Source organism: Haliaeetus leucocephalus, unplaced genomic scaffold (genome assembly GCF_000737465.1).
Source record: "Haliaeetus leucocephalus isolate CR32 unplaced genomic scaffold, Haliaeetus_leucocephalus-4.0 Scaffold451, whole genome shotgun sequence".
Classification (NCBI taxonomy): Eukaryota; Metazoa; Chordata; class Aves; order Accipitriformes; family Accipitridae; genus Haliaeetus; species Haliaeetus leucocephalus.
This window is the reverse complement of record NW_010972887.1, coordinates 4820812-4839776: the sequence shown is the minus strand read 5'-3', so window position 1 is coordinate 4839776 and position 18965 is coordinate 4820812. Positions and strand designations below refer to the sequence as shown.

Sequence of the window (18965 nt, the reverse complement as noted above, 5' to 3'; positions counted from 1 at the left end):
AGTTAAAATTATGAAGACAAGTCTTAGAAAGTCAAAAATCTAAGCAGTTTTCACATTGGTCATATCACATGATATTTTATTGTCTACGCCTAGTATGCTATTCATTATCACTTGGGAAAAAACAGATCACACTGTATAGTAGTAGTAGTAGCTGTTCTCAGTCATTGCTTGTATTGTTGGAAAGTACTGAGTCAGCTCTTTTGTTGTAAATGAAAGAAAATGCTGAATATAAATATTACACCGGGGAAATGGATTACAGATAATTAGTCAGAATAAGTGGATCAATACTGTTGGAAAATCATTGAACATGGATGCCAGTGCAAGATGGGCACTCAGCAAGTGCAGAAAAACTTGTGGAAATTTCAAGACAGGTCTACAAAGGTAAAGATGGAAAAATGTTCTGAGATGGAAGAGAACAAGAAAAATAGTTGTACAGAACATTCAAAGCTCTCACCATTATTCATCCATGCATCAGTAAATGGCTTGATGAAACACATGGGTTTGGACAAGTTTATGCTACCTCTGGGACAACAGAGTAACAAAATTACAGGCTGTAATCAAGAGCAAAGCACTGAGAGACAGCCAGATTTCCATGGACACAAGCACATACATGAAAATGTTGGAGCTGGTAAATATGCCTAGGAAATTGAACTCTTCCTTAGCACTGAAATTCCAGGACCATCGTTTGAATTGTCAGGAAGGGGGAACTAATTAATCCTATCAACTGGAGAGAAGTTACAGTCCAAGAAGTCATTTGGCTTGAAGAAACAGTGAATGCAAAGGAGATGAACCTTTGCCATAGAGACTCTTTGTATTCTCTTCTGGGTTGTTACAGACTATCCCTGCACTGCTCACCTTCTGATCCACTTCATAGGTTCTTTATTCTTCGCTGTCCCCCATCACCTTGATCTCCAACATGCCGTTTCTTTCCAGTTTGGACAGCATTCCAAGCTTCCAAACAGTGGATTCATATTTTGAGTAACTCATGCAAGCCCAACTGATATGGCACAAAGGGTCTTAAAATAACCACCTACATTTTTATTTTAAATCTGCTAGTTGCAATTAATGCTCTTAGTTTTTTTGTTGGAGGCAACAGAACAATTTATCCATATGCACAATGTCTATGCCGCACATGGTTATGTACACAAAAAACAACTAAGCCTAGACAAGAACAGGGTGGGTTTAATCACATTTTAAAGTTTTCCATAATTTTAGCATTTGAAATATGTTTAAATGACCTTATTACAGCAGTAGTTTTAACATGTTTTGATCTTCTGTGTTGTTTTGTTGTTTGGGTTTTTTTTATTTAAAGATGGTTATTTTTATGAACAAAGTTTGATAGATGCAAATCCTAAATCTGCAAGCTGAGTATAATAAAGATCTGCACATATTGATGCTAATACTAACTTGTTATAGTTTATAGTTCATTTCTAAAATGCTTATAATGCAAAACTTACATAAAGGGCAATCTCTATTTAAGTGCTGCATAGTCATATATATTTTGCTTAGTCAACAGCTGCTGTTGTGTGCTACTGGAGATACTCTATTGAGTAAATTTGTTAGAAGTCATCTGAAAGTATTTAGTCTTCTGTGGTTACTTTCCAACTCAGACAATTGAAGTAGAATTAGGAAACATAACGTATGTTTATTAATGAGCGTATGGTGTTTTTCAAAGAACAGTAGATAGAGTTAATTCATGCTTTCTGTCCAGGCAATTAAGAGAAGCCATTAGATTATAGTTATCCTTGCTCACGTGCTCACTTAATACTTTACATCAAAAAAAGGCCCTGTTTGAGTTAGAATCTGAAGAAAGCTGTGTGTGATCTTGGAAAGTGATCGTAATCTGCTTTAAAGGCTATATGTATTTCAGGTCTTTATTAGCATAATGTATCAACATTAATATGACTGCTTTCTGCTTCCTCACTTTTTTTAATATTAATTTTATTTTTAGCCTAAAGAGTCAAAGTAAATTTTTTTCTGATGATGAATATGTTCTTTGAGACATTTGAAGGATGCATTATATAAACTTAAACTTCCTTCAACAAGCTTAGAATTTCCTGTATCCAGCATCAGTGACAGCCTGCCAAGTTGTAGAACAGCTAGCTGATCCTCAATCAAAAGCGAGTTTCTTTTCATTTTGGACTTTATCCCTCTCAAGGCACACGCGCGCATGCACACACACTGCATAATGCACAAATGTGTACATCTATGGAATTAAAATCCCCAAATGGCAATGTAGTGGAATTAGTGACAAAATAGTGGTTTAATTCATAGGGATTGATATTTGAATCAAAATGCTTTTAGGGTGCATATGTAATATTTTGGGGTTTGTTTTGGTTTGTTTTCCATTTAAGCCTTCATCCTATTTTCTTCATGCTCATTTAGAATCATTTCTAAAACAAAATCCTAGTTTGGTATGCACAAAAGATGAACCCCAGCCAACCAGCAGCTACCTCAGACGGTCACACAAATTTCTGAGAAGGGGCCTTTGCCTGTTAGAGTAGATCAATAAATTTCATAATAATAATTTGAAGAGAGAAATATGAAAATTGAGTTATCAGTACTTACTTCTTTGCCTTTGTACCATTCCTATTTGAACTTTCACATTTTAAGTGCTCTCATTTTAAGAAAAATGGAAAGCAATTTAGCGTTGAAGGCAGCAATGACAAAATGTGTGTGGGCCCATGTGTGCTTTTCAGGGTTCCACAAGTAAAAAAATTAAGGTCTTGCACCATTTCTTTTGAGATGAGTAAAATCACTCTTTCTCAAAGGTCAGATATTTGTTACACAACTTTCCGAAATCTTCCTCTCTGTTCTTAGTTCTAGTATCCTGGTGTTTTCCTCGGCTCTCATTAATATGAAGAAGGAAATACAAGACAAGCAAATATGGTTCATAAGATATTGTCAAGTGTAAGCTGCTTCAACAGATCAGTCAACTGAAAGGAAGAATAAAGCTTTCAGATTTGTGAAGTGAAGGAGAGACAGCCTTACAGACATGCAAAATATTTTGTATAAAAAAAATAATTAAATAATCCTTTGTGTTTGGTATAAATAGAGTAAAAAGAGAAAAATTAATATTCAAGTGGTAATCATAAGGTTAGACTACACTCAGATAAATTAAAAAAAAAAAAAATCCAGCCTTTCTTCACAAGTGTAAAGAGGCAATGCTAGAAGATGGATTTAGCATCCTTGAGAACTAGATAATCCTTTATGAAGAATAAGAAAAGATATATTGCATGTTCTCTTCATCCTAGCAGGTAGCTGAAATGAAGGGATGTCATCTCTGGCTTCTGTGTATTACTGATTAGATCTTGGTATTTCTATTGAATGTGGAAGGATAAATAGAATATAATCTGTCATTAGTCTTTAGGACTCATTTTGTGGGCAGATTGTTAATAGGAGATTGTAGGCTTGACTTTAATAAATATAGGATGGATTTCTGGTTTGAAACTTGATCTCTTGCAAAGCTACAGAAACAAAATAACAGAGTGTCTTGAGGTGATGGTTTTGCACCTTTTTTTGGGGGGGGGCAATATTTTAGTGGTTCATAATGATAAATATATTTTAAGTGCTTGCCAGTGCAAGTATTTGAAATGTCATGATTGCAATGTCATAGACTAATATCTTGAGAAACATTGTAGGAAAAAGCATTTTGGGAGAAAACTACTTACAATCCGGATGTTGACAGAGAATAAGGAGAAAATGCAAAAGGCAATATTGTAATTAGGAAATTTTCGAGTGTACACAACTGAGCTGCAACACCATTTACCTCCACCTTCTTGATATTCAAATGTCATTTTGATTTATCACTCTAGTTCCAGAACCACACCTAAAACAAAGTACAAAAAGCAGCAGTTTGGGTCATAGCATCAAATCTAATACCTCTAATTTGTGGTCCTTTCCATTTCACAGGCAGAGAAAGCAGGTAGATTTAAGCTAGTGTTTCAGCCTTCCTTCATTTTGTCAGTTATTAGAAGTCATTGAGTTGTCATGATAGCAGTATGAAATCTGAACTGACATGCTATGAAATAGCCTAATGGAAATTTTAAAAGTTTCTATTGAAATATCATCACAGTGACATGTAATTTTAAATATGTCACTGAGACTTTTACAAAGCAAACTTTTTTTTCAAAGAAAATGTCACTGATAACTTTTTAAATTACTTCATTGCATCTCAGTCCTTAGAACATGAAAGAATTACGCAAGAAATAAAAATTATAAATAAAACACCCTTCCTGCTGGGGGAGTTCAGGATGTTCATGCATCTCCAAGAGGCTTTGCCTACAGTGCTACTCTGTAAACAGGAAAGCTCCTTGAAAATTTACTACATGAAGAAACTTAATCTCAGTGTAGCATGATATGCTTTAGAATGTTTTACTTTGTATAAGTAGACTTACAATGCAAGACATCAGAAGGTAAAAATGTAAATCAAAATGTAAAGTTTTCTGTTGGGTATGATTAGTCTTAAATTATTATATACAAGCATAACTTTTGAGAAATATGTATTTTGTACCTTTTTAAATAAATATTCTTGTGGTTTACTGTGATCTGATCTTTTGTAAAGCAATCTTACAGATAAATTCAAGAAAAAGTCAATGCAGTTTTTGAGATTCAGTGCAATAATACCCTGTCTTCAAACTAATTTGTGATCACTTCTGAATTCATATTTTTTACTTTAAATGACAGTGTATACAGTCTATATTTTAATTTTATCATCAAAAGGATGAGCGTATATCTTTTGGTATGAATGAATAAATAGAATCTTAAAGAATGTGGTATGAGAAATTATTTCTGAAAGTAACATTTCAAGTATTATGGTTGCTCCTTTTTAAATGTATCTAGCAAAATTGTCATGTTACAGTTTAGTAGCAGTCTTTCCCATTTTGACTCCTTGACTGCAATGATGTAAATGATACTCATCTTAATTACAGATAAAAAAACTTGTGGGCCTCATGAATTCCAGTGCAAAAACAACAACTGTATTCCGGATCATTGGAGATGTGACAGCCAAAACGATTGTGGTGATAATTCTGATGAAGAAAACTGTAGTAAGTAACTTTTACCTAAGTACATGTTATAAGGAGTGGAGTCAGTTTAGCAACATGTAAGAGGAAAACTTCAATTTTGATAAACTGCAGGTGTATGTTTTTATACAACGCCATCTGATCTGTTGAAAATCAGTTCCCCAGAGTTGAAATTCTCCAATTTTATTCATTCTTATAAAGAGCTGTAATTCTGTATCATCTATGGAAAAATGCCTGACCTGTGGCTTCTCAATAATCTGCTGAACTCAAAATAAATATTACAGTTAGTTTACCTTTGTCAGTAAGTTACATATCCTATTTCATATCTCTAGATAAGAATTATAAAAACTACTCAGTGATAAAGTGATAAACATTTGTTAACAATAAGTTTGATCAAACACTGCCTGCCCATTACATTCATTATATTCCTGAGATGATTCGCCTCGCTTTGTATCGTGGTAAGTCCATTTCTATAATACTTAAGAATGTTAAGAAGTAGATGTTGTTATTCAAAGTAGCTCAGTTAGCCTAGTTCTCTCTATGAGGAACCTGAATGCCTAGTAGATCTCTGTAATACCAATTTCAGTGAGTTAATTTAGATCTGGTTCTCAGGAAGAAATGACAAATTCTTAACGGTTTTATCACATAATCATTGTCTTTATAAAGTATTTCAAGAGGGAAATTCTGCAAATAGTTCTGAAGTGCCTTCTGTTCAGCTGACAATTTCTGGGTTTTTTTTCTTTTGTACTTAGAAATTCAAGAAATTAATACCTTGTGTAGATAATCTTGAACCCATATTCCTGATTGTATATCATGAATGTATATTTAGTATCTTCAAGGTAATGACCTAGAAAGTTTAATAAGTTAGGCATTCTAATGCTGAGTATGTGCTCTCAGCCCCTTTCTCCAATTCAAAACATGGTGTCCATACGTACAGGATGTCTGAAGACTAGCTCATTCTGCCTGAAAGGTTAAAGGGGATTTGTCTACCTTTTAATTACTATCTGCCTTTGAAAATGTTGTGAGTTACTGCAAGCAGTAGTGCTGTAGTTTTCATACGCAAGTGTTTCATCTGAAGGGGAAAATATCATGTGGCTCAGTAATCACTCACAGCCATTTATTGTTATACCCCAGAGGGGCTTTTGACACGCAGAAGCTTTCTTAACTTTGTGGGAGATTTTACTTAGGAATTGATTATTAGTGCCAGTGGGATTTTCCATTTTATTTATACTATGAATACCAAGAAATTATTTTATGTTCTTTTATTCTCATGTAAAAATAAAAGACAGACATGGATTTGCTATAGCGATGTCAATGTACCTGACTAGATAATCTTTTGAAAATTTAAAAAAAAAACAACTTCCACAAAACATTATTGCTGTTTGCAGAATAAGTGTCAAGCATCTTATTTGAAATTGGCCATTTGTGAAGTGAGATTTATTTATCAAGAAGCATTAATAATTGTCTTCCTTAAAGTTTAGATTATCATAGTACGAAGTGATTAAAAAAAAAATGAAGTTCAATTAATGAGGGAGCAATCCTCTATCCATTGGGGTTTTTTAAATATTTATTAAGCTTGCCATCTTTGTGTTCACATCAATAATTAAGTTATATATTCAGTTCTTGGCTGTTCTCTAGACTTGTAGGTAAAGAGATCGGTAGTTAATTGTAATGGATGGAATTAGTGAGTTGAGAGTATCCAGACACAGCCAGTGCATAAAACTGAAGGCCAGAGTGGTGAACTGTAGTTTGTGTTAGCGTGTTTTTCATTTTCTTTTGCTTGTCAAATGCATACTTCACTTCTAACTGTTGAATCCCATATTCTGCTGTTTAAATTAAATACAGTAGGCTGACACAGTTGTAAAATTCAAAATCTTGGAAGCATTGGGAAAATACATAATACTGTTCAGTTGTTTGAAACAGATGTATGAAATTCTTTATAGGCTGTCAAGCCATTTATAGAATAAAGTGTAATGAAACAAATATATATGAAATTAGAACTTCAAAAGCATTTGACAAAATATATTACATTGCACATTAAGATAAGTTGTTTATAGCATACGTGAATATACAAAGGGCTTGTCAGGCAGCTATATCAGAAAATGAGTTGTTTCTCAAGAATGCAGAATGAATTCATTGAATTATAGAAATTCAGCTCAAGTATTTATGTTTCTCTAGATAGTTTCTTCACATGCTCACACAGCATCCTGGTGAAGTTAATCAGAAGCGAAACAGAATACATGTTAAAAAGTATCATATGTGGGTGTGAAAAATTATTAGTGGTATAATGCAAATAGTTAGTGCCCGTTATGACTTTGTTATTTAACTATATTTGTCTTACAATCTATTGTTCCTTAACTATATTTGGACCCTCCCGAATAAATAAGAGTTATTAGGAAGGTTATAGGTCCATACTGAGTTAGCACTAAGCAAAGTAGAATGCATTTAAGTATTCTGAGTTAATATCTTTTTGGAGGGGGAATTTGCTTTCAGAGTTTATTTGAATTTTTAAAAACAAATTAGAGCAAAAATAGTATTTTTGTCTTTCGGGGAACTTAAAAAATGGAAAATTCCATCGTAAAGACTATCTTATTCCTGCTGAAAAAAAAGGCACCAGTAATGTTTTATTGAATGTAATTAAAGAAAATATAATAACACTGAAGCAAAGCAAACATAATAATGCTGTAGAAAGACATTAATTCAATCAATGTAAAAATATTACTGTTGCTAGAGAATCTTCTCAATGCTGTTTTGTTGCTCCTACAAGTTGTCAAGAAAATAAATTAGTTAATTTTGTCCTGGGATAACTTTGTATCCCAAACACAATGAGAACTAGCAATTATTTAAAATTTAAGTGAAAATGTTTTAAACCAGCGTATTGAAAAAAACTAAGCTGGAATATCTCGTAATGTCATCTTGAGTGAATTTTGAGTGCGCAGTGATGTAAATTCACATTCTTTACATTGCTTAAGATTCAGCTGACTTGGTGCAAGTGAGACAATGGCTAGTGTCAGTTTTCAAAAAGCAGCTAGGTGCCAGTGCTAGCCAAGGGCAAGTATGCTACTTCACTGTGTTAAAATGATGGGTACCAAAGGTTTCTTCTTTTATGTACACCTGCCAGTCTTATGACTAGATTAACAAAGAACTTTCTATCAAAAAACTGTGTCTTCTTTGTTTTGGTGAAATACAATGCTAAGTAAATTTATTGGAAATAAGTAAAGAAAAGCTGCATTTAATGCCATGAAAAAAAACCCCACCTATCACCACTTTAATTATCTCGTGTTTACAGGCATTCATTCTGCAGGAAGGTCCGTGTTACTGGTTTTAGCAGTATTGTAATGGCGAAATATAAGGAAGGGTGCTCTTGGTTTTTTCTCTTCTGTTTTGTCGTGTGTGCTCTTTTTGACTGGGATAGATTTAATTATCTACATAGTAGCTCTTATGGTGCTGTTTTGGATTTGTGACCAAAGCAGTGCTGGTGACTCACTGATGTTTTAGTTGTTGCTGAACAGTGCTCGCACAGCATCAAGGCCTTTTCTGTGTCTCACGCTGCCCCACCAGTGAGCAGGCTGGGAGTGCACAACAAGTTGGGAGGGACCAAACTGGCCAAAAGGATATCCCATAGCATGTGACATCACGAGGAGGAAAGGGGGATGTTCAGAGTTATGGCATTTGTCTTCCCAAGACCATCACACGTGATGAAGCCCTGCTTTCCTAGAAGCAGCTAACACCAGCCTGCTGATGGGAAGTAGTGAATGAATTATTATTTTGCTTTGCTCGTGCACACAGCTTTCGCTTTACCTATTAAACTGTCTTTATCTCAACCCACAAGTTTTTGAACTTTTAGCCTTCGGAGTGGCTGTGTGTGGCTTAGCTGCCCTCCAGAGTTAACGCGCAACATCATGATAATACTGTTACGCTGATGTTATGCGGATGCATCATACTGGATACTCTGGTTGGCTTATTGAAAGGTTTCAACTCCAACACAACCATCTAGTAGTAGATCTGATGAATACTCATTCATCACAAGAAAGCGTCGCCTAAGTATGTCACCTAATTCCTCTAAATCTTTGTGATCTACTGCCAAATGGCAGGATGAATCAAGAGGTCAATGTACACTTTTAACTCATTTTAGTTGAGGTGCTCCTGTCCCGTGTTTATATTGCTGTTAATTCTTTTTCTACATGCAAGTTCCATCCTTCCTATTATACAAATTAGTTTCTCTAAAATTTGCTTTGTAACAGCTGTTACAAGACATAGAATTCTCACAAGGACCAAACATATTTATCATGTACAAACACACATAAACAGTACACTATAAGTTTGAACTTCATATCCTATTCTAAGAAAAAAAAGTTATGGGTTTTTTCCCTCAGACTCGTGTATCAGTACATCAGTCTCCTAAAAAATCCTTTCAATTCATGACTTAGTGCAATATCTGTGCCTATTAAATGCAAAATTGAACCCCAAATATGAAATCAATTTAAATGTTTCTCATGAGATCCTTTTCTTGCTGCCATTTAGGTTGATGATAAATGTCAGTTGGCTCTACAGATTATTTTCAGACTTTAAAATGTGAAAGAAGTAGATCATTTTATGTGCCGTGTTTGAAATAAAATTCTTTCTAATATTTCAAAAATGCTTCTCTCAGGAAGGAGTTTCAGTGTTTTTATAAAGCAGATGCTGAAAGATGCTGTCCTTCATTGGTTATACAGAAGTCTATTAATACTTATTCCTTTCACTAACAGTCTAAGCACTGACGGGAAAGTACTCTTCTGTGTTCATATGTAAATCAGAGAGATGTATGCCAGCAGCAGAAGAAATGTTTCTTGCAAACAGAGAATTGAGAAGTTAGCTCATTGTGTGTATTTTTCCAGAATCAAATTCCTGTTTATAAATAATTCATTAGCAGTATAGAAAATGTATTTGCTTATATTTTGCAAATCAATATAGAAACATGACAAGTGTTTATTTGCATGTGAATTACTTTTTCCACAAATTATTTCCTTAACATGATTTATCATATTGTGAACTTCCTCTTCCTGGCCTGTTCACAACAAAAACAATCAAATGTCAATGATTTGCTAACGTTTATACAATGAGCTTTTGCTTTGAAAAAAAATTCGGAGTCATATGTATAGAATCCAAGAATCCATATAAATGCTAACCTTTGGTTTGCTTAAATATAACATTGCTGGAGAACTGATGCAATTGGCGTAGATCTGCTTTTATTATGACTTTCCTACAACCTCAAAATGAAAAGTTGTGCCTACCTGAAAAATGAAATTTCTCTGAAAAACATTCAAACAGGGTTATTTTGATTTATTTTATGAAGTGAGGAGGAAAAAAAAAAAGTAGCTGAAAGGTTCATTGAAATTATTCCTTACTTGAAACAGTTTTTGATTTTTATAAACCCAGAAAAAAGCTAAGTTCAACTTTACCTTAGGTCTGCGCAGCACATGTCTAGTGTATTCTCATATTGGTATTTACCAAATTCTTCTGAATTGGAAGCCTCTAATTTTGTGTTTGCTTTCCTTGATCACTATGGTATGTTTTTAAAAAGCATTCATGCTTCCGCCTTCCATAACTTTAGCATTACCCACTCCATTACTGTCCATTGCTACTGTCTGCTCTCAGTCTCTCCTCTTTCTTTTTTACCTTTCTTCCATTGATTTAGTCAGTCATTTACCATTTGCCTGAACTCTTTTCCCATCTCTCTGGTGAAAAGGTCTTACTAATTAATATTTATTCTTGATTTTACATTATTTACATAATGCAATGTTTACTGTGATGGAAATAATCCCACAAATAATCCTCGTTTGTTTTTTCAGTCCTGCTTTCCCAAAGCTCTCTGGCAAAGTCTAAATTGCATGTAAAGACTTGCTTAAGTTCTCCTCAATCCCCACTACTTCTCTACCTTTGTTTAATCTAATGGTCCAAAGTCCAGACATTGGCTTCATTTTTTCCAGTGACTTTTGTAATGGTCCTCATTTTCAGGAGGAAAGCACGTAGTATTTTGCTGGGGGAATCTTCCAGACTGGTCCTGTTAGCAGTGTTTTGGTGGCAGCAGTAGCGAAAATGCAGAGCTGTGCAGGCAGCGAAGCAAATAGGCTGAAACAGCCAACCTCACCTTCTCAGAATTACTCCATCACTCCCTGCAGCCTGCTTCTCCTGTTTGCTTTGCCTGTACCTTGAATTAATTTTGTGTCTACTCTTCCCCTTTATTGTGTCAAACCTTTTACAATGAATTCAGACCTCCCTGTGTTGTCTTTCTTCCCAGGGTTTAGAACAACATACCCATTTATCACAAAATATCCCACTTACCTTCCAGCCTTTCCTGTCTCCTATCCATCTGTAAGCTCCTTAGATTCTTTTTAATTAACATCTCCCTTCTGTTTCCCTAAAATTACTTGAAAATTCCATCCTTATCCTTACCTTTTTTTTTCCTTTTCTGTGTTTTCTAACAAATTAACAGTAGTGATTTTTTTATGAAAGTATACTCTCCATTGACTTTTGCAACCCACTGTATTTTCATTCTGTTAAATCTCTCTAACAATTTTGTCAATATTTAAGTCAGTGGATTATTGTCACGCTTCCCCCCATACTTAATTTCTGGAAGATGGATTTTACTTGAAACTCCAAACCTTACCTCTTAGGGATTCCATTTACCATCTCAATACTATTCCCCTGACTGCTTAGCACAGGGGAAGCTGACTCTTGACACACATACGCATGTTAAAAGGTATGTGATAAATGGTATGCTATTACGTGATGGAAAGTCAAAGTTCTGGTTGGTTCTAATTACACTTGATATTAACAGGTGCAAAATGAATTTCTAATCTGTGTTACATATCTCACAAAACCTGTAATAACATAAATGCATTGAAATAATTAATATTTATATAGTCAGCATCTCATAATTTTCCAAAGAAATCTGATAGAACTGAAATGAAAGTATTTTCATTACTATCTTACTATATGTAAATGAAATTTAGTTATAAAATGTTATGAAACAAAATCCTACAGAAAAAAAAAATCCTTATAGTTTGCAAGTTAGTGGTTTTGACTTTGTTATAGTCATTCATTGACTGGTTGGGGGGGGGGGTATGTATAAACTATTTTATGGAAATGCTAATAAGCCTAGGGTTGTTACTTTTCTTTATTCAGAGCCTCAAACATGCACTTTGAAAGACTTTCTTTGTGCAAATGGCGACTGTGTTTCAGCAAGATTCTGGTGTGATGGAGACTATGACTGTGCAGATGGCTCAGATGAGGTAGGCTTCTTCCAGGAAAAATATTTCTTTAGAAAATTAGTAGTTTTATATTGTTGGAGAATGGATTCCCATGTACAAAGATTTTAAAAAGCAGCAATGGGAATTGTACACATGAATCCATATATGCAAATATGTTTACGAAATTAAAACTAAACCTGTTGAAATAGTTATCCTAAAAAGAGAACATGTGAATAAAATCAAGTTGTGTTTAACAATAGTCTACATCTTTTTGCCCTGGCAATGATCTGGACCTCTTCCCCTCCTGGAAATTTGAGTCCTGGTTGGGGAACCACTGTTTCTACACACAGCAGGGGTGTGGTTTGATTTGGTTTCATTTGGTTTGTGGGTGTTTTTGGAGAAAACAGTGTAGACTGTTTTGTAGCAGAAGCTCACTGGATAATGCTTTGCTGTTTTTCTGTTCTTTCCTGTCCCTTTTGTCCCTTCTCCTTTCCTGCCCATGCTGGACCTCAGATGCTTCCCACCTTCTTAGAGGGTGCAAGCCACCTTTCATGAATCGTATTGACAAAAATAGTTTATTTCACAAGGCAATACTGTATTTAATAGTTTAGAGGAGTATAGGCTCTCATTTCTGTGATCAGCTGTATATTTACTAATGTTTATATTAAACTCTTGATCTCCTATATGCTTGTTCTTGTTGTACCAGAGGTATTGTGAAACAGGCTGTTCAAGAGATCAGTTCCAGTGTTCCAATGGTCAGTGCATATCAGCGAAATGGAAATGTGATGGTCACGAAGACTGCAAACTTGGGGATGACGAGAAAAATTGTGAACCAGGTATTGTTTTACATATTGCTGAAAAATAAAATGAAGCAAGGGATAAATCATAATCAAACAAGGAGAAAATAAATCAACAAACCAAGATTCCTTGGGAAGTAGGGAGGAGTGCTCTTTCAAATGTGTATCATTGTCTCTTCCTACTCGTGTTTTGAAAACCCCACTTATGTACAGCTATGCAATATGAAGCGTTTGGAGGAACACTATTTGATTTAATTATGTAGAAATATAATTTGATAATGTATACTCAGCATATAAAATTCTTCTCTGAAAACAGTAATTCTTGGCACGTTACTAAAGCGTCTCTGGGGTTTTTTGGCTTTGTGGTGTTTATTCAAAGTTTACTAGTCCTTATGCAAAGGTTTTCTCTACAAAGTTGCTATTTTTGTTCTTATTGTTTTATTTCCTTTTTACTGTCTTGGAAAATGCAGTTGTTTATTTTTTGTGGCAATTTTCCTAAATTTTTTGTAAGCTTCATCTAGATGGGTGCAACTTATAGAAGCCTATGACAAAACTCCCCTGATTTACAATGCGAAAAAAAAAATCCACCTATATTTTAAATAAAACTGATTAATATATATTTATTTTAATTGTAATAATACATACTCTCTGAAACCATGGTTTCTTATACATCTGGCTTATTTTATTATAAGCGCTTGCATAACTTTAGCCTAACCCTAAGCCCGTTTTAAAGAAAGCAGTTTTTTTAATATACTCATTCTATGAATATACGTATGTGTGTAGTTACCATTGTTACCAAGCATAAGGAAAACACAAAAAGAAATTCCTCAGTGATAAAACACAAATATCCTTTCAGTATCATTATACAGTTTACTTAGGATGCAACAATTCAGTTTTGTCAAGTATTTCATTGTAGTTTATGAATGTTTGGAAAAGCTCAGGTCAGCTACAAATACATGTTTGCTCACTCTGTTAACCAGATGAAAACATTAAATTATAAAGCAAGTTATTTATAAATTGTCTTTTTCTTAATGCTAAAATATGTGTTTGTAATCAGCATCTCCAACCTGCTCTTCAAGTGAGTACGTGTGTGCAAGTGGAGGCTGTATTTCGGCATCTTTGAAATGTAATGGAGAGTATGACTGTGCTGACGGATCTGATGAGGTAGCTGACAAATTTCTGTTGATTTTTTTTTTCATACAGTCTGACATTAAATTTGTTAACAGTTTTAGATCTGAAAATATTTAAAGGGGCAAGTGGGTTTTTTTTGCATCCATTGAACACCGTCAGATAATTTAACCCCCTGATCTAATTCCCTGGTAGTTACACTGTTTGTTTGCTCTGTGGCCACCTTTTGGAGTAGACAAAGTTGTTTCCCCTAAGTCAAAACCAGAGTGTGGTTCTGGGGGAGTTTGCTTCAGAGACTGCTCCACACTGGCAGTGTGGACAAGTTTGTGTCACATTTGGCTCCCTTTGTCCTCTAGATTCATCTAATACAATCCTAGCAGGTACCTCAGCCTCTGTAGGTCTTCATGCTGTGCTCTTCCTACACGTTGCACTGTTGATAAGTTTTTAACAAATTACCACTTTCATGAACAACTTCAAGAAAAAAGATCAAAAATAGTTGTTATTTCTCAGAGCCACAAAGGTGCCAGTTAGAGTGTGAAGGATGCCTGAGCCAAATGCTACCCAGTGCAGGTGAAGACAACCCACTCCAGAGGTTTCTAGTCCTGATTAAGCTGGATATAAACCAGTTTGCGCTAACTGGCCTCACGTCCAGAGTTGTTTCTTGTAGGGCAGTTGACTTCAGAAATGTAAACATAGCTATTGTTTCCATTGCTAATACTGAGCAACATAAAGAAGTAATACCAGAACATATATAACGTGCGGTTACAATTTCACTTGGACTTCAGGAACTATTTAAATTGCACGTTGTGCTGTCAGGGAGAACTTTCTTGTATTTAATACGTAGGGCAATGAAAAAGAGCATTGGTAAATTTTGTTAGGTTTGTCTTAAGTACGCTGTTGTTCTCATTCATTAATACTTAGTTCATATCTGTATTCACACAGATGGATTGTGTAACTGAATGTAAAGAAGATCAGTTTCGATGCAAAAATAAGGCCTACTGTATCCCTGTCAGATGGCTTTGTGACGGGATCCATGACTGTGTGGATGGCAGTGATGAAGAAAACTGTGGCCAAGGCGAGAGACGCTTTTCTTTAAAAGGCTTACTTTATTGGGTTTTTTTATGAACACACGTTAGAAGTTAGTGGTAGCCTGGCCATTCTGAGTGATGAAATGAAAGCTCTGTGACTTCTTTCAACAAAGACAGTATAGCAGCTTCACAAGCAATTTGCAGGATGAAGCAAAACTTACATTGTTTATGCCTCACAGCTCATTGTTCCTTCTTTGCATTTCCTTCCCCAAGGACCAAAAGGTTGTGTTATTACTGGAAACATATTCTGTTTCATCAGGGAAATCAGTAATAAGTCCAGTTAATTTACAGTTTTATAGGCAATAATAAATTACAAAGCCATGCAATATAATGAAAAATTGCTAAATAAGTAATCTTAAGACCCCAGTTTTCTGTTTGTTTCTGTGGAGATGAAATGTTGCAACTACCCAGAACCCATAAAACCACATTTTGAATTCTCGCTCTCCTTAGAGAGCAGAACTGTGCACATAAGTTGATTCACATGAAGCTAAACACTATTCTTAGACTTTCAGGCTTATGATTAAGCTTCCAAATATGTTTTTGAGAAATACATCTGTTGATCTAATTCTCCCAGTTGTCGCTGATTTTTTTAACTGAACCTTGCTTCAGCTACCAGGCAATAGCAGTGTAACTCTGCACAAAATTCTTAGTAAGTGTAGTAATTGAATAATTGTGACAAACAAAGAAATTCTAACTCAAATTAAAGAATTTCTTTTCAAAAGCAAAATTTTACTCAGAATTTTGTCAGCTTCATGTTTTTTCCAGATTTTTCTTCTTTCCTTTTCTTCAAAGTGAGTAGTTATGTGTCTTAGTCATCTCCAGTCACGATATGTGTCTAACTTCAAAAGCATAATGCAGTACAATAATAAGTAATAATAATCAAAGATGAAGCAAGCAAATATCCTTCCCTTATTTTGTTGTAAGTCTATTAAGCAACACTTACCACTAGAAAAAAACAGAAGTTATATGGGATGATTAAGTTTGAAAGAGAGACCAGAAAATGAAGAAAATGGGAAGAATGTTCCAGAGATGTTTAGATGCAAAGAGAAGAACATCATATTTGGAAGTGTTAAAGAATGAATTGTTTTAAGAAGACTGAGATAACAAAGTTTTAAAAAATTTCTAGTCTATTTTAAAACTGCTTTTAAAATATCTGGACTGTATCTCTTTAAAAACCGATGAAGTGTAAGTAAGTAGTAACGCGCTTATTTTATCTGAAGCCCACATTATTCTTTGGATAGCATAATGGAGCTTCTGTGAACTGCAGATTGCTTATAATGCAATAACAAACCTTTTGCCTAGTTGGTTATTGCTATAATACTTTGCATTTATGTCACAGTTATGATTTCTGTTACAGAAATCTATTCTATAAAGGAATTATGACAGGCAGAGCAATCACATGAAACAAATGCCAGTTTATCTCACTGATAACTAATTTTTTCCTCTTTGGAAATACAGCAAACACAAATGGAGTTTTATTCTACAGCGTTCTAAAACAATCTCCATAATATTTATCTGTAGCCCACTATGCATATTTATAAACGTAGCTTTTTTCAATCTTATTATACAACTAGAATTATGGTTATATTGTGATTACACACACAATTATTTATATTCATGTCTTTTATCACGAAGAATACTTGAATTTTATATATTTTCCCTCGGATAATAATAAAGAATATATCTGTTAATGTTCATACATTATCTTTGCAATGGAAGTGAATTATATTTGGTAACATAGTGTGAGAGTTCCCAACATCCTCTTACACAGTGGGTATTTCATACAAATTAATTTTCTGGAAAAAAAATTTAAACCATTCTGAACCCTTTATAGCAAAAGAAAGCATTCTGTTGATTTTAATGGGGTGTGAACAGGGCACTGAATGAGTAAGTAAAAAGCCACTGGAGCCTGATCTAACTATTAGGGTGGGTGTAATGCATTGAGGGAAGCCACAGTGAGAGTTTTGGTGTTATCATATGAAATTTCATTGTTTCTTCCTCTGCAGGTACACAGCTTTATTTTTTTATATACTCTGCTCCTCTCAGGAAACTGAGAATCCAGTTACCATAAAAATGTGTTATGAAGAAAATTAATTTCAAGAAGTTTCCATAACTTTGTTGATTAGTAGTGGTAAAATTTAGTCATAAATTTGAAACAAAATGCCTTCTTACTGCTATACATGTTAAAACTGAATCCAGCTTGAGCCAATTTTTAAAGCTTGAGCAGTCCAGCTTAAAACATTTTCTCTCACCCTCTGTTCCATTTTGTTAGATGATTCAGAGTTCAATCAATACTGAAGTTACACAGAAGAATTTATTCCTGCTGCATTCTGTGTTCAGTAAATATCCTAATGAGAAAATTCAGAACTTACAAAAGGGAAGGGAGTGTTAGAGGTCACCTAGTCTTATCTACTCTGTGCCTACATGTCCAGATCTTCTCTACTTACAGAGTTTATAGTTGATGGGGATGTTACAAGCCTGGCCAAGCCTATTACTCCTCGGGAGAAGAAAAAGGTGCTACCTCATGGCTAAGGGACTGCAATCACTTTGTCTCTTCTGAACACGATGTGTGGCTCAGAAAGTGGGAGTAGGAATAGGTGAAGGATCAGACATTCATGTGAAACAAACCTGGACTGAAGCAGCCTTTCACAAGTTTGACCATATTTCTGTCTTCTGGTTTGTACTGTTCTCTGATAGCACAAATTACTGATGTACCCAGCCAGGTCTTTTCTGAAAGTCAGCATCACCAAAGGAAGTTACAGACAGAAAGACAGTTTAAGCGTCTCCTGGCTAAATGCAAGGCGAGCGTGCCTAGCTGTCAGTGTCTGTCTCTGATAAATGCCCCTTCTAGTCAGGCCAAATAGGTGATTCCTAGCTAGCAGTCATGAAAAGGAAGTGAAAGAAATGTATGGTCAAGGAAGAGGTTTTTAAACGAGTATTTCTCTCTGCCTCTCCAACCCTTTCAATTGGGATTTGTTCATTTACTTATGCTACATGTGTCATTCTCTGCAGATACTGTGTGATAAGTGGTTGTACCGGTTTTATCAAGAATTGACGTTCTTTCTTTTGTCTTTCTGTCTTCCTGGGGTTTTTTTCTGTCTTCTTTTCATCCTCCCAGGGGGAAATATATGTAGAGCTGATGAATTTTTGTGCAACAATTCCCTCTGCAAACTACATTTTTGGGTTTGTGATGGCGAGGATGACTGTGGAGATAACTCTGATGAAGTTGCTGAAATGTGTGGTATGACATTACATTTTTCAGTGCTTTTCATGTAGTAAAGCGAGAAATGACACGTAACATGCATAAATATATAAGGACATATGCATCTAAGTTATCTTTATTTTACTTTTAGAAGATTAGCTTGAAATGGGGGATATAGTTTTCTGTTGCTATTCATGTAATTTCAGTTAAGATATTTGTGAGCAATTAATCTTTTTGTAGGAAATGCACAGAGGGGAAAAAGTTATTTCTACATTGAAATATTGATCATCATTAAGCTTCCTACTTCCTTTGTTTTATTTCTGTCATATGTACTGATTCTCAAAAAGAAGCGTAATTAGTCTTATCACACAAAATAATTTTATTCCTTAAATGAAGAACTTAACACTTCAACAATGTTTACAGTATATTCCATTAGGTACCAGAAGTTAAAATTAAGTACCATTCATATGTCAAGTACAACTCTGTTCCCATGC

General features: G+C 34.7%; 1 protein-coding gene across 1 annotated transcript in view; it reads left to right on the top strand.

Moving 5' to 3' along the window:
- Window positions 1–18965, top strand: part of LRP1B (low density lipoprotein receptor-related protein 1B) — a 582545-nt gene that overhangs the window by 497881 nt on the left and 65699 nt on the right. The window contains exons 67-72 of the mRNA XM_010575228.1: window positions 4932–5048; window positions 12192–12298; window positions 12963–13092; window positions 14111–14217; window positions 15124–15256; window positions 18388–18510. Of these exons, the coding sequence (XP_010573530.1) occupies window positions 4932–5048; window positions 12192–12298; window positions 12963–13092; window positions 14111–14217; window positions 15124–15256; window positions 18388–18510 (717 nt within the window). The remainder of the gene's footprint in view (window positions 1–4931; window positions 5049–12191; window positions 12299–12962; window positions 13093–14110; window positions 14218–15123; window positions 15257–18387; window positions 18511–18965) is intronic.